The 15,990-nt window shown below is 34.5% G+C and overlaps 1 protein-coding gene across 1 annotated transcript in view; it reads left to right on the top strand.

Annotated features, from left to right (window-relative positions):
- The window catches only part of LOC135930865 (uncharacterized), a 35,463-nt gene extending 19,702 nt beyond the window's left edge, over positions 1–15,761 (top strand). The window contains exons 20-40 of the mRNA XM_065467662.1: positions 659–1,406; positions 1,516–1,652; positions 2,014–2,283; positions 3,421–3,626; positions 3,830–4,040; positions 4,655–4,907; positions 5,479–5,801; positions 5,995–6,197; positions 6,525–6,842; positions 7,206–7,710; positions 7,961–8,179; positions 8,382–8,705; positions 8,920–9,526; positions 10,114–10,398; positions 11,303–12,655; positions 13,027–13,188; positions 13,420–13,722; positions 13,880–14,158; positions 14,291–14,408; positions 14,523–14,934; positions 15,129–15,761. Coding sequence (XP_065323734.1) covers positions 659–1,406; positions 1,516–1,652; positions 2,014–2,283; positions 3,421–3,626; positions 3,830–4,040; positions 4,655–4,907; positions 5,479–5,801; positions 5,995–6,197; positions 6,525–6,842; positions 7,206–7,710; positions 7,961–8,179; positions 8,382–8,705; positions 8,920–9,526; positions 10,114–10,398; positions 11,303–12,655; positions 13,027–13,188; positions 13,420–13,722; positions 13,880–14,158; positions 14,291–14,408; positions 14,523–14,934; positions 15,129–15,302 — 7,410 coding nt within the window. The 3' untranslated portion in view covers positions 15,303–15,761. The remainder of the gene's footprint in view (positions 1–658; positions 1,407–1,515; positions 1,653–2,013; positions 2,284–3,420; positions 3,627–3,829; positions 4,041–4,654; positions 4,908–5,478; positions 5,802–5,994; positions 6,198–6,524; positions 6,843–7,205; positions 7,711–7,960; positions 8,180–8,381; positions 8,706–8,919; positions 9,527–10,113; positions 10,399–11,302; positions 12,656–13,026; positions 13,189–13,419; positions 13,723–13,879; positions 14,159–14,290; positions 14,409–14,522; positions 14,935–15,128) is intronic.
- The last annotated feature ends 229 nt before the right edge of the window (positions 15,762–15,990 follow it).

The following is a 15,990-nucleotide window of genomic DNA, read 5'->3' on the forward strand; positions in this document are numbered from 1 at the left end:
GAATTTTATGAAACCCTGAAGGAGGTTGAAATTTAAGCCCCGAATTCGGGTGAATAAGAATTCAAGGGTAAAGCCCAATCAGGATTTAATTTTCTTTTCTTTCTTTCTTGCAAAATAAATGGTTGTTTTCGAGTAGAATTTGTGACCTTAGTTCGATATAATCCTTTGAGGAATCACTTTAAACTTCGGTCTGGGTTCGAGGAAGAATCGGCAAGCTTCTTGAAGTTAACTCATTTCCTTTCGTGCTACTGTAGTTAAGATATGTAGCAGACCGGATGCGAAAGCCATTTAGGGAGAGGGGGGGGGGGGGGGTTAAGTAATATAAAATTAAAAATAGGTTTTGATGACATTTTTTTAATAAAAGTTGGTTGTAGTGTAGCAAACTGCTATTTCCAAAATGGTGAGTCTTATAACATTAACTGTTCCAGGCCGGGAATGTCCTCTAGAGTAATAAATAAAAATAATCAAAATATTTAAGGGATTAGAGAATTATAAGAAAAAATGGTTTGCTCAAATTGTGTAAAATTCGAATATGAGTTCAATAGGAAGGGGGGTGGGTGAATTTATTGCTATAAGGTCTTTTGTTCTACATCATTCAAAATCATATATTTATAATCATCATATGTATAAATTTTGCTCTAATCTTAATTAAAATCAGGTTCGAATAAATCCTCTACCGTTTTGCATGGAATATTTTGACGTTCCGTCCCTCGAAAAACTGACATCTTCTAGTCAGTCAAAAATGGCTGCCACTCAAATCGATACGGGAGACAGAAATTTGGCAATCACCTTGAAAATAGAATACTTTGCCTCCGGAATCCCTAAATTACCCGGGAAGAATAGTGATAGTAGTGGTGAGGGAAATTATATAACGTGGGTCGAATTCGATATAACGGATTCGCTTATCAACAACCATCAATACCCCCAAGCAAAAGCTCACAACGCCAAAGATAATCACTGCTTTCTAACCACGCATCATCATCAACGCGTTACCGACAATATTGATTTCGGCCATTCTGCTCCAGTCATTTTGTATTGTGGCCAGCTCATAGATCTCAACAATGGTTCTTGCGAATCGCACCTCATTAACGCTGAGATTTGGAAGGCATCTGTTAAAATTATCTCTTTACACGCAACGTTTAGCGAGCCTGATTTCAAACCAAAATTCACGCGTTATTCCCTTTCCCCCTTGGCACTGGCTGGTAGTTTTACCCTGGATTCCGTTTACCCGCTCACGCTAAATACATCTCGCGAATACCTAAACGTAAATGAAAATTGTAGCGATTGGAGCGAAATGGATTTTACAGTGGAAAGATTAAACCTCAGCCTCGCGGATCACAGTTTAAACCCCAAGCGTTGGTCCAATAAATATCTAGGGTTTGAACGAGGCGAACGTTTTTTGAAAGGTAGCCATTTATTTTTAATTATAAAAGATCTTATATTATCTCATAAAAATATTGGATTAGAATAAAAAGAAAGAGTTATAGAATTTCTTGAAAAATTTGTGTATTATAGATATAGGCCTTGCTGAACAGATTGACGTTTTAGAAATTCAATGCAAAAATACTACCCTTAAACACGGCTTTGTTTCCCGTGACATAAGTATCGATTTAATTGACGTTTTCATTCGATCCTTCGACAATACCCACAAGGTAATTTTGAATAATTAAATCGATGATTACTTCTCCATAAATATTCAAAGAAGAAGAAGAAGAGTTTATATTTTAATATACAATTTATAGTTCAATTCTCAACATATATTTAATTCGAGCTGTCAGTTAAATATGAATTAGAAATCGGTCTGAATCAGCGCATGAAGATTTTTTTGACCCCAGCTCGTAAATTTTAACTCCGGACCGAACCAAAAATATTTTAAGTTGCCACCCCCCACCTCCCCTCCCCCCGACTCGAAAAACATTTTAAAATTTCGGGGATATATTTTTTGCCGTTTCCAAATTTTTTCATGAATTATAAAAATTTAACTATTTATTTATTTTAAATTCTATATAAAAGCTTCCGATCTTCGAATCCAAAGGCTTCGCGCTTAATTACTCTTCTGACTCCTCGGGGTTCGGTCGCGATGATATCGCCGTTTCTACTAACGTAATGAATTCTTCGTCTGGTTCCCTTAAAAAGAATCAATCCCAACAGAACACACCTCACGAACCTTCGGTCAGGTTTATCCTATCTCCTCAGGCTTTTCACTCACTCATGAGGTACTGGGAAGCTTGGAAGATTTGGCGGGACACCTCATATGGCTCTTTGGATATCACGTTATATGCCGTATTGAAAAATAAATTCATTAATAGGAATGAGCTAGTTACAATGAATGATATGTATAGACTACTAGATTGGCGATTTATGTATTAAATGCTTTTAATAATATACATAGGAGTCAGCTGTAGCGTCATTTTACGGTTTTACACGTCGATTAAATGACATTACTGTGTTATGATGATAAGAAAATTAGGCGAAAGGCGCAGACCACAAAGTCACCATGACTGATTAACTTTTAATTAATAAATCACCAATCATTGGCAAGCGTCAATAAAAAATTTGCGACAAAAACAACAAAATATTCATAGATTATATTTAAGATAATTGTGAATAAATAAAAATTTGAAATAAAATATTAGTAGATTTTATTTTCCATATAGATTGCAAGTTGTAAAAAAAAAAGAAATTTAACAGAAAATTTTGTTGGTTTTTTCCCAGAAAAAACGGATTTTTTTAACACTTACAAATATCGAAAACTTTCCACGAATAAATTTTTCCAATTTGACGCGCTGAAACGCTTTTCTCTTCCGCGAAGACGCCGCTACCTATTATCTCTCGATTAAATTTTTATGTTTTGTAAAAATAATCTTTCCATTTAACCATAAATAAGAAATAATAATCTTATTTTAAGACAAATAATAATGTTGAAAAACACACAGTTTTGTGTTTGAAGTGTAATAACGGATATACTTCATTTTATTAGATAGGATAACTGTACAGTAAAGTAGTGATAATGTTTGTTACCGAGAATTCTATTTGATAATAACATATAACTGGTGATTATTCGAGCACTAAAAATAAAAGAAAGAGAAGCGAAAGAGAAAGGAACGAAATAAAAACTTGTTCAAATAATTTAGGATAAGACGAGTAGTGTTGTTAAACGGCTCGATTTGAGCCTATTTTTAAAAAGGGTTAACTCAATATTTTAACCTGAATAATTATTGTCTAAGCCTCGAGATTTCGTTAATAGATGTTCAAACCTTTGTGCCACCTATGAGCAAAATCTTAAGGCTTGCGTAATAATTTTCCTAATAAAATATTGAGTTATCCGTTTTTAAAAATCGGCTCAAAAGGAATCATTTAACAACAATAAAGACGAGTAATATCGCCATTTTATTTTATTTTTAAAATCATTATTGGCAGGACCAAGCGAAATTGGTATCTATCATTCCTTACTCTCTTATCATTACGAACTTTTCTTCCTTGACCTTATGGATCAAATCTCCCGATGCTTCACTGGTAGGCTCCGACAAAAATCTTCGCGCCAATGGATCTCCATGCTTATATGCCGCCAACGCCACAACAACCAAGATAAAAAAATTAAGAGCCTATACATCGATCTCATACGCGTACATATTTATAAGTTCTCTCTTTTTTTAGTATTGTTTTAATCAGAAACCTAGGCTCTCTCCCCCTCCCCACCCACCGACCGTTACCGAAAAGAAATATTTTAAGGTCGGTTCCCGGGCCGGGTTTCTAGCCAAATATTAAACTCTTCTTCTTCACTAACAAAATATATGGGAAAAATTATTTATTCTTATAACTGTTTCAGATGTCACGAAAAGAGTGATTTGCTAATAAGCCACGATCGAACCCTCTGGGTCCGCGCCAATTTGATCATTAGAAATGTGCGTGCCACAACAAATAATAATGGTACACGGGGAAATACGAAATCCAGTGATAGTTCTTCGGATGAAGCCTTCATTCAAAACGATTCCCATTTTATCTTTCGAACCAAATTCTTAACCGAGAATCTAACGCAGGTAAGGTATACTATAATAAAATTGCAAATGGAGTCATTATTTTTTTTTTTTAAATACCATTGTTAGAGGTCATTTTAGCTATCTTTTCCCCTTTGCGACTACTTTTCCGCAGCGTTAAAAAAAGAGAATAATTTACATACGCTGGAAAATTACTATTACAAAAGAGTGATATCATGGCTTCTCATCTAAAATTTTATACCGAATTATATATTTTTTTAAAAAAAAGTATTTGTAATAATATAAATACGTCGTTTTATCTAGTTAAGCTGCCTCCTATCTCGTTTTGATTTATATTCATAAAATCAGCTTGGACACCTTTTTTGGGGCGTTTTTTATATACGATAATTTATGACATATGATAGTGGCAAAAGATACCCTGTGTATAACGTTCTGTTTGGACAGCTATTCAGAATTCAAGGAAGGAAAAAGATTAAGAATAAAATATTTCAGTGACTTCCTTGAGTTTAAAAAGTGCATGTTGGGGGGGGGGGGTTACTTTGACACAAATGAAACGCTTTCGTTAAAAAAACGTAATTAAGTTAAAATGGACGACACAAAAAAAATAAATTACAATGAATAAAATGCTTATACCTACGCGTTTTAACAATTTTTAGATTATGATATTCTCGAATACAACGATCGCTAATTTCACGCCCTTCAAATTCGAGCTCTACTTTTCGGCTACGGCCGAGAACGTCACTTGCCGCGAGAATTCGGACAACAAACTGGAGAACTCTGTGATTTGTTACCCTAATGGCGTAGTTTCTACCCTCGTGAAAGATGTTATGGTCACGAAAAATTACGTTAATATATTCGCGAACGATTCGAAGGGTAATCGCGAATTAGTGGAAAATGTACATTTAACGGGTTTGTTCCTTTTAATATTTTAAAATAAATAAATAAATAATTAAAACATTATGCTTGTAAATTAATTTGCCAATCAATTTATAAGTGTAGTAATAAATTAATTAGGCTAGAATCGGTTTTTTTTAAAAATCTTCCGATGTCTTGATTTCGGTTTTTTAAGGTTCCGGATAGAGGTCTACAATGGGTGGACTTATAGCCCGCCCCACCCACAAAGAATTTTAAACAATGGGCAGGTGAGAGCGGAGACTCTTATTTATTAACAAATCATATTTATTATTTCATATTTTCTAAGTCTAAAGTAAAAGAAATACATTAAGATAAAATAAAAATAATTTTTAGAACGTTGTGCGCGGATGAATGGGCTGGGTGGGGCGGCTAATTATTAAAAAAACTGGGCTGGCTTTCCGGTTATAACCCATCCATTGCCTTACCTCTAGTTCTGATCTTTGATTTGCATATTTTTTTAGAAAAAATATCCGAACAACTTTTCCCAGTTTTTTTTGGTTAAAAAAAAAATTTATATATAAAATTCGGAAAAATTTTGTAAAAATTGAAATAACTTGAAAAAAAGATGCGAATTTTAGAAACGGGAAAATGACGCGAATTTTACATTTGACCACTCACGGGGCTATTTCTCGTCACGTGTCATTAACTATCTTATCCCATTATAACGTGAATTCGAAATACCATTTGCACCTTTTAACGTTCGGACCGCCTTTCCTTATAGATTTTCCGCTTCGTAATTTTATCACTAGTGCTCTGAACACGCACAAAAGCGGGGGAGACGACCGATCTACTCCTTATGACGCTAGTCAAACTACCGCCGACTGCCATAATTTTAGCGATAAAATTTATATCCGGCCAGCCATAGAATATTTAAACGAGAGCTCAAAGGTATTATCGGGTATTAATTCTTTTTTTCAAGAGAGAGACTGAGAAACATTTCAATCATAAATATAAATTTTATGAGTTAAAAATTTTTAAGAAAAAGAACGAAAACGGTAATAAATAAAGAAAGAAGGAACTCCCCAAAAATGAAAGGAACACGATCCTATTTAAAAAAAATTAATGAATAATGTGAATAAAGGATAAAGCGCCTAATTCCACCCATGATTTGGCCAAAGAAGAGAACGATACCCGGGAATGTGGTTGGGAGGAAGTAGGTTGGCCGGATTCTTTTCCATTAATACCGGTTTATTCGATCGACCCAGAGAAAATCACGAATAGTCAGTGTGGGAAGAAAAATAATCTTGGAACGTCTTCACCCCATACCTTAGAGATTTCTCTAAGGTTTTTATATTATTATTATTATACAGTAACAACAAAAAGAAACACCTTTTTACAAAGTAATAAGATTAGCTTATTCTTTAAAAAAAACTAATCTTAAAATAGTTCGAAAGTTATATATTCAAAGTTTGAAAATTAAAATATGTGATTTTATCTTGAGAGACTTTTTATATATGAAAATCACAATATTTACTTTTTAAAAAAAATTTCAAGGATTTTCGCGTAAAAATATTTGATTCATCTAAAGCGTGCGGAAAAACGCGACGCAATCGAATACGATGTGCTATATTATACCGCAACTTCCTATCTATTTTTTATTTTAAAAAAAAGTATTCCCAACGGTAACTCCTTATTTTCTCTGCCCTCGCACATATTCTGCGATACTCACTTTGATCCTGACGATCTTATTGTCGATAACGAACGAAATGACAAAACGATCGACGCCGACCCTATATTCCGAAATTCGCGTTTCGCTACGCAATTTATAATAGTTTTGAATGGGGGGATCTTGGGCCTTTTTCCGGTTTCGCTATCGGGAAAAGACAAATTTCTGCCCATCGATGCTTATAATTCCGATGCCTTCTTTCCAGAACGATGCCAGGAGTACCTGGAGTGGGTGACTCCTCACGATTTGATCGCACGATCAGGGTTTGTCTTATTTTGCACATTTATTCATTTTCAAAGTAAATACGTTTTATTTTATTTTTTTAAAGTAACTTTTAAGAACTATCAAATTTCTTAATAGGTTAGTTTAAGAGTTATAACCCGCCACTTTGAATTTAAGTTATTGACAATTGTTATAGATAGTAATTTTTCAAAATATTTTATTTATAATCATTTAATAAATAAAATATAAAAACGGAAATAGAAATGGACCTACAAGTTTTCGCCAAAAAAACCAGCATAATTATATTTTAAGATGATAATTCTTTGGGTTCTGGATGTGATAGCTCTGATTTAAATTATTTTATATATATATATTATTTAATACGTTTTTACCTACGATAAAAGAGATTTGGCTCGAAGCTACCCCCTGTACACATCCCCGTCGTCTCTTTCCATGATTTCAGAACCCTATCAATGTTCGATGAGCCATTCCCTCTATTTCGATAAAATCCAAAGCTTCGACGAGAGAATTGGCAAAAAGGAAGCCAGCAGCGAAATACTGATCAAAGATATCCTTCGTAACGATTCGAGAAGCGGAAATAACAACGAAACATCTAAGGAAAGTTCGTATAGCAACAATGGCGTAAACCCTTTTTCCTTGAATTCTGGAATGGAACGCGCTAAAAGCATGTTGGAAAATGATCACAAGTTGATTTTGAAAGCCAACGTGAAAAGCGATTATTCTCTTCCTTTCCCCCTCCTTTATTTACGTTTGAGTCCGGATACCTTGATGATTAACGATACCGACACCGATTTGTTCGTTCTTTCCGCTTATTCTGGATCGATGCGGAAGCTTCCCGCGAAACGGTGCTTATCGATTGTCGTCGACGGGGAAACCGAAACCGGAATGGTATACTAACCAAAACACAAAAAAATTTTGAATCCATTTTGCTTAAATATCGAATATTATTTATATTTTTGAAAGGACGCGATTATTACTATAAAAAATGTCAGATTGTACCCATCCGCAGTAAAATTTATTTTTTGAAATCCGATCTGCCCGGATTTTTTTTTATTTGGGTTCCGGGCTTGTAAGACCTTGATCTTAATAATCTTCCGTAGTTACCTATAACCTTATAACTTATCGCCCGCATATATAGGATTGTGCTTTCTTCAAAATCGGATATAGGGACTCCCACACCGATCCATCAGCTGATCACATCTACTTTTCTGGTTCCCTGATGCTTTGTTTAAATGATAACGAGGAAGAGGAGTCGGAGATTGGAGGCAAAATAACTTTGGGCGGGTCCGAAAATGTGAAGGGGGTTTTGAGGAACAACGGATTTACTCACCTCGAAATTCTTTTGAACGGGGATAAGGTATACGCGGTTATTTCAAAGCTTTTTTAAAAAATATATATAGGAAGAAAGAATGAAAGAAAAAAAGAGAAGAGAATAGAGGAGAAGAGAAGAGAAGAGAAGAGAAGAGAAGAGAAGAGAAGAGGAAGAGAAGAGAAGAGAAGAGAAGAGAAGAGAGAAGAGAAGAGATAGGATTTTATCAAATCATTAATTAATATAAAAGGTATATCATTTAACGCTTGTTTCGACTCGATTATCCCGCGGTACTCGTTTAATATCTTTAAAATGTAAATACCGCTTCAACTTAACGCTCGGTGTTCCCCTCTTTCGTAATCCTGATTTACCCCGAAAATGCTCGAATTCACCGTCGGCGAATACTATCGACAATCACGATGATTTTAGGGATAACCTAACCAGCGATTTATTGGGATTGCAATGCGCTCTGATTAAACCCCACCTAATTACGCAAAACGCTTTCCAGTTATTGGACAACACTAAAATAGAGGCCGTTTCTTACGTAGCTTTAACCACACATCAGGGGGATAAAGTTATAAAACATTTTTATAGTTGAATTATATGTTAGTTTTGGGGGGAAATTAGAGATTATGTATTTACATTTATTAATATCCGTATACTAACCACATACTACAACAGAATATTTTCTAATCATTTACTTATCTAAATATTATAAAAAATACTAAATACTTATGCCTTATTTAACAATTGTATAAACCTCTATTTAAAAAAAAATACATATATAGAATCTTAAATATCCCAACGCTACTGCCCAGTTAGGAATAATCGACTCGATAGATAACGGTCTAAATTCAACCGACTCCAGCCACGGATTTATTAACTGCGTAGATTTGTTGATAAAACTCACGAAATTCTTGGATAATGAAGGAAACGGCGTAAACCATTTAGCACCCATATTTATGGGCAGAGCGATAGCTGTGAGAATATTCGATTTAACCAAATCCTACAATCTGGATGAACCGTTTTGTATCGATGACGATGTACCTCGCGTGGTTAGAAAAAGGGTGAGCTTTCCTATACCTATTTCATCTAAACCTTCCGACGATCTAAGTGATACCTCTGACGGCTCAATAGAGCGCATTTTAGGTGAGCTAAATGATGACGATTTAGCGGGACATGGTTTATGTATTATCTCTACTGACATACCTCCTCTCAACTCCCATCTTGTTCATTCTAAAAAAAATTCTTCAAAGTCGCGACTTTTTAAGGGTGCGGTTCAATATTTTACGCTCGTTAGGGATCCTCTGATTCCTTACACAATTTTTAACCAAAACAACTGGGGTTTGATGGTGTTTCATAGCCTGAATTTAGATGTTAACCCTTTCAGGCAGGGTAAAAAAAATAAATAATATATATTATACTAACTTTTAGCAATACTAAAGTATATATGTAAGATATTATAATTTGGTATAGAGATCTGCAAAAGTAGGCCCGGCCCATATTTTTTAAGAAAATTCGGGCCTGGCCTGGTCGGGCCTTAAAATTTTTTAAAATATATCTAAATTTATCAATTTTATGTTGAATTTTTTATGTAAAATAAAAATATGTGATTTTATTTATAGAAAGTAGACGCCATATAACATATATCGTTTATTTTGAGTAATTTGTAAGAATTAATTTCTATATTTAAATAAATTCGGGCCGGGTCTGGCCGGCAAAAATTTTTTAAAAAAACTTGGGTTTGGGCCGAGTCGGGCCGGTAAAATTTTAAAAAATAAATTTCGGGCCGGACCGGGCAAAACTTTATAAAAAAAATTTTGGGCCTAGCCGGGCTTGAAAAATTAGGCCCGATGCAGATCACTAATGGTATAATAAATGGATTAATATTTTGTAAACATTCACATTCCCTACCAACATTGTTTTATTATTATATTATACAAAACAAATTATTGTTCTTTGTTTGGAAATAAAAAACAAAGCATCGAACTTAAACAAGTTACTTTTCAACCTTTTCACTAGTCTTGATTCATTCGAAACGAATAAACCCAAGAGAGGAGAGATGGCTTATGAGATTTTTCACGTGACTCCTTTTTCTTATTTGAGCTACGAACCCCTATCTTCTCATCTCTCCTCCTTGACCCAACAAAATGAGGCTACGTTGCTACGCGATACTCGACACTTTTTTTGGTTCGGTTTTCAGCAAGTGCGACAACACAAAAACGAGGCAACTATTAACGATACTGGTAAATGGAGCTGGACATCAGGTTTTTCAATCGCGATTAATGAATTATTCGTATTCAAAAGTTCCGAACCGAATAATGTAATCTTATTATTCGAGGAAAATTAGAATAAAATGAAGAAATAGACATGGAAATAATGTTTTAAGAAAATAATAAAAAGTTTAACACATAATATATTAAATACTTATATAGGATTATATGAATGAAACGATCTGAAGTTTCCATTTCACTCACCTGATTGTCAATCTTTAGGGATGGCGATCCCCTTTTCGTACCTTTGATATCGTCTTCAATCCGTTCTCTTAGGCGACATGTCTACCTATAGTCCTGTCTCCCATTCTAACGTCGTAAGCTGTTTCGTGCCCTGTAATCTATCCTGATACGGATTTCTTGATAAAATAACTAACTCGTATCATGTCTTTCCTATCATGATAATATACTCTGATCTCCAACTCTTCTTTTTGAATTATATCTTAATAATCTACTTCCGATGCTTCATAGTTTTCTACCAAAAATTATCTCTGTTGGTGATTTGTAGTACGATGTATTTTATATTGTGTCATTAAGATCTGCTGAATTAATGTAAAGAAAGAAATGCGGAAACAGCCATATCGTATGATAGGCAAATGGAAAACAAGATGATACGTAGACATGCCACTCAACTTAGATAATGGAATGAAGATGATATCAGAGGACTCCTTAAGTGACTGACTTTCTCTCTAATCCAAAGTTACTATATAAACATTTTTGACCTATTTATGAACTTAGTAGCTTATGATCAACATATTTTTTATCTTAGCTAGAAAATGCTTTAGTTATTATTTTTTAAATAATCTAAGTTTCCCTCATGAAACATTTTACGATCAAACTTAAAATTAACTAAGGTCGCATATGCGTATAATAAAATATCAATTTTTTTTAAACGAAGATCCATTGATCCTATCACCCGCTAGACGCGAAACATTACCTGTTCCGAAAACATTCGACCTTTTGCACTTATCACCTCGTTCTATCGGTTCCGTTGCCGTCAACTTAGACTTTTCTTTTCCATGTTCCCGCCTTTACGTATCATACATCTCTCCCAACGTTGAGCCTCCTTTTCCTAATTTATCCAAAGAGTTAGGAACTAAATTTTCCGATTCACGCCCTTCCTACAGTGTTTCATTTAAAGCGAACTCTCTCGAGTTGTGTTTGGTAGAGCAACAACCTCCCATCAGATTAAATACTATTGGTACTTATTCCCCTTATTGTTATTACAATTTGAGAGAAGTTCTGGTGCTACGTGTCGGAAATCTTAGCAGTTTATATGATGTCGACCGTTCCCATCGAAGAGGAAAAATAAATCTGTCGGGTCTTATAGTTCAAAATGGCCTACTATGCGGTAAACTGCTAGTCAACAGCATCACCTGCCTGAACCTGTGCGCGACGATGATTGATCCAGATAGCAAACCGGTTTTAATGGATAAATTATTCGAGACCGACGATAAGGGAATGAGTCATAGCTCAAATATTAACGGCTTCGAGTTTCCCGTTATTTTGAAAAGCGTCCCTAGGCAATATAACTTAACCGACCGACGTGGCAAAGATGGGGAGACGAATATGATTCACGCGAATGATATTGAAAACGACTTTGATGTCTCCTTGGAGTGCAGCTTTTGCCGCTACGATTACTTCTTTCCTACTCGAAGGTCAGAAGATGGCGATACCATTAAAAATGTCGATAACATCACTTCTAACGTAACGGCCTTCGAATTCGTGACCATAAATGTTCCAGGCGTACTGAGCATAGCCTGGGAAGATAAATTTTGGCTAACTTTCACAAACTCCTACCTCTCGCAATACGATCGATTTCCTCTTGAACATCAAGTGTTCCATTTTCGCCTTCCAACGAACGATCAAACTGGAAAAACAACGGATTGTTCCAGGAATCTTTTGAATTTCGAAAATGATCTATCTGATTATCCATCCAAAATACCCGCCAATTATTCCCGTGGTGATCACCCTGACTTTGATAAATTATATAACCATTCTTTTAAGCGTAATTTATTTGACCCAACTTCTTACTCCATCATCTCACGCTTTGAAGTGTCTCGTCTATACCTGGAGCTGACGCTCCGCCTTCACTTGGGCGGGTTGTATTTATCTTCCTCGAGAGATGCCCCTTTCTCTTTAACCAAATTTGTTTACGGAAGCGTCGGTGGGAAAGATGTGGGGGAGTGCGCGCGTGATGTTTTAAAACAGATCGCAAAACGCTACGCTCGAGATTTATACGGAAATGCAGGTATTTTTAATTATGGCATATTTTTATAATGAAAGAAAGAAATCTGAAAAGTCGTTTTATATACGATTTAAGATATGAATTAGATATCGGTCAGAACTTACCACTAGATTTTCGGATAAGTTTTTTCGGCAAAACTAATTTTGTATAAGTTGTTATCCTGTCCCGTCATATATTTTTTTTATCAAGTTAAAAGATATAATTTTGCCGAATTCTTACGCTTTAAAAAATAATTTACGAAATTCTAACCAGACCCGTAAAAGTATTTTGCGCAAGTGGTCCGTTTCGAAAAAATATTTTGTCCAATTTGCCCACGTACTTTCGGGTAGCTCATTTCACATCTCTATAGTGAATTATTTTATTTTCTTTTATAGCATGGATAATAGGTTCATTGGATTTGATAGGAAGTCCAGCTTTCTTGGTAACCTCTTTAAAGGACGCTTTTAGTCGCGAATTCAACCAGCCCAAAAACCAAAATCAAGTTTCGTTATTGACGGATAACGTTCCTACTAAAATAATCAGGGCTTTAACAACGTGTAACAAAATTCTTCGAAATGATGCATAACATTTGTTTACTTAAATCCAACAATACAAGATAATATTTTTGATAGGAGCATTTATACCCCGTCCAGTTTTTATATCTTACATGGATTTTTTTAAATATATTTTTTAATAAAAACTAATTTAATTAATAACTTTATTTTTAAATCGAAAAATTTCATTTTTTTCTTTTTCTAATTTTTTTTAAAAAAATGCCTTTGGTAAAGCCCTACTTGTTTCCATGGTCAATTTTTGCCAAAGCTTAAGCCGTAACCTCGACATCATATCCTTCGATTCGGATCACATTGAATACCAAACCCAAAGGAGGCTCAATAGGAGAATGTCAGAATGCATTTTGACCCCTAATCATCTCTCTTCTCATACGCCAAATTTCCAGAATTCCTCCAAATATTCCAGGCATCTTACGAATCTAGACCCGGAAGGCTTTTCTAATTTGGGCACCACGTCGGTGGGAAAAGCTAAGAGGGATTTAATCCACGGGTTTACTGGGCTGGGGTTCAGCATAATAGGTTTATTTATTTAAAGAAAAAAAGAAAGGGAAAAAAGAAAGAAAAAAAATTGAATGGAAAATAAACTTATTTTGATTAATTAATCTAAATGGCAAATATTTTTTAATTTAAATATCTGAACTGCATCCATCTTAAACGTTTATCCATCCAATAAAAGCGGCCTTGGCGGGTATAATTGACGTTCCGTTCAAGGAACTCCAATCCATTTTAAAAACAAACTCTTTAACAAATTATGCGCAATCTACACTCGATTTATCATCAAGTCCCGCCACGTATACTGATCCGTACTTGATTCATCAACACATTATTGGCAATAACAACCGCACTATAACCCCAATCGCTAAATCTTTAGTAACCGGAGTTGGTAAGGGTCTGATAGGGGCGATCATAAAGCCATTGGGTGGATTTTCGGAATTTCTCGCTTCCTCCGCGCAAAGTTTATATATAATAAATTCCGGAATAATTTTAAATAATGGGAATGGAGTGGGCAATGGAGAGGAAGGTTAAAAACAAGCTCCTATGATCATAATTAATATATTTTTTTCATATCATTTATACTCTCCTAAAGGTATACTAAGTTTGATAGGGGGTGATACTTTGGAAACTCTCTTGAGAAATCCTATCATTTATATGATCGAATGTGATGTCGAGAATAACCTTGATATCGCACAACACTGGTTGGAAATGTAAGAATGATTTTTTTTAAATATATATTTGATTCTTTTCTTTTGGAGTAATCTCTTGCAAGAAAGAAAAAAAACGATTAAGAAATAACGGCATATATCTCTATATTTTAACAGCAATGGTTGCCAATTAGATCCAGAAAAATGCCAGCTAGTCAGCGATTTCTTATATTCGGACCAAGATCCACCGGCATTCGGTGCCCAGAGCAACTCCAATCACGGATCCCAAAATCTCATTGGCTACTACTTCGTTCTTCTTACTTTACCCTCAGCCTTCTCCTCGTCACATTCGAGTTGTCATCATCAGTTCCCTAAAAAATCTGGTAGATTTGAGACGTCCGGAAATTTTTACCTTTTTAAATTGCCCCAACCCGGTATCCTACCATTCAAAGTGTTTCATTTGTACGAGCTCAAATCCGAGTGTTTAGATGAACCGGGTTCGATAGTTTCTATATCCGCCTTCGACGAGAACGCTTTTTTGAAAGATCTCAATAGTTATGAAGATGGAGATCAACGAGATTCTATCTTGGTAAAAAAAAATTCTTCTCCTTTTTTAGGAATAAATGAAGTAAGGAGTGTAACTAGATATAATTTAACTACAAGCAAGAAAGGGGAAAGTATGAATTTAGAAAGTATAACAAGAAAATTTATAAAATGAATCTAATTCACTTCACGAACCATAAATGATGCATTTTTTTAAAAAAAAAATTTATATTATTCAAGCGTACTCTAAAATACGATGCTTCGTCGGTATGGTTGAAAAACTATTTAAGAAACGCGCCAAATGCTTCAACTTATTACGGGCCCATGTGCAGCCTCAAATTTAAGAATCCCGTTTTAGCTGCATATTGGAATAACATTTTCAACGAAGCTATAAGCCAATGTTTAGAACCTTGACAAACCTTGAACAAATTGCATAGCTTTTTTTTGAAACGAATATATTACTCCTTTTTTTCACGAGTCACAGCACAACGCGTATTTATACTCAATGATAAAAAAAATTTAATATATTTTAATGATCACAAATCCTTATACATAATAATGATTTTATTATGGGCAATATATTTATATTATTATTCACCAACATGGCAAAACGATAACTGACAATGAATTTTTGGATAAACGAGGTTTACCTTCGTATATTATTTATCCTCCCAACTTAAACTGATCAAAATTTTGAACCCTTCCAAAATAATGGATGATTTGCTCAAAGAGGTTGAACTTTTTAAGAGTTTAATTCGAGGAAACCAAGGGAAACAAAACATTTATATTTAGAAAAAATTTTATCTTTTATGTGCACATATATATTTTTTTATATAATATTTATTTTAAAAAAAGAATGTAATTAATAATTATCTCTGCAATACCCTATTTTGTCATATAATAAAAAAGATAATTATTTAACTACTATAACGATTACTACATTACATAAATAGTTAACGTATAGCATTGGCTGGCTATATAAAACATTTAAGTAAACATTCGGGGTTACGGGAAGGGGATATTTTCACTTTTGGAGGTCAAATCCATGTGTTATTACAGATATGGGAGAATCTAAATTTAATAAAAAGGTTAAATCAGGTTT

This window comes from Gordionus sp. m RMFG-2023, chromosome 1, assembly GCF_954871325.1.
Source record: "Gordionus sp. m RMFG-2023 chromosome 1, tfGorSpeb1-WG-v2, whole genome shotgun sequence".
Classification (NCBI taxonomy): Eukaryota; Metazoa; Nematomorpha; class Gordioida; order Chordodea; family Parachordodidae; genus Gordionus; species Gordionus sp. m RMFG-2023.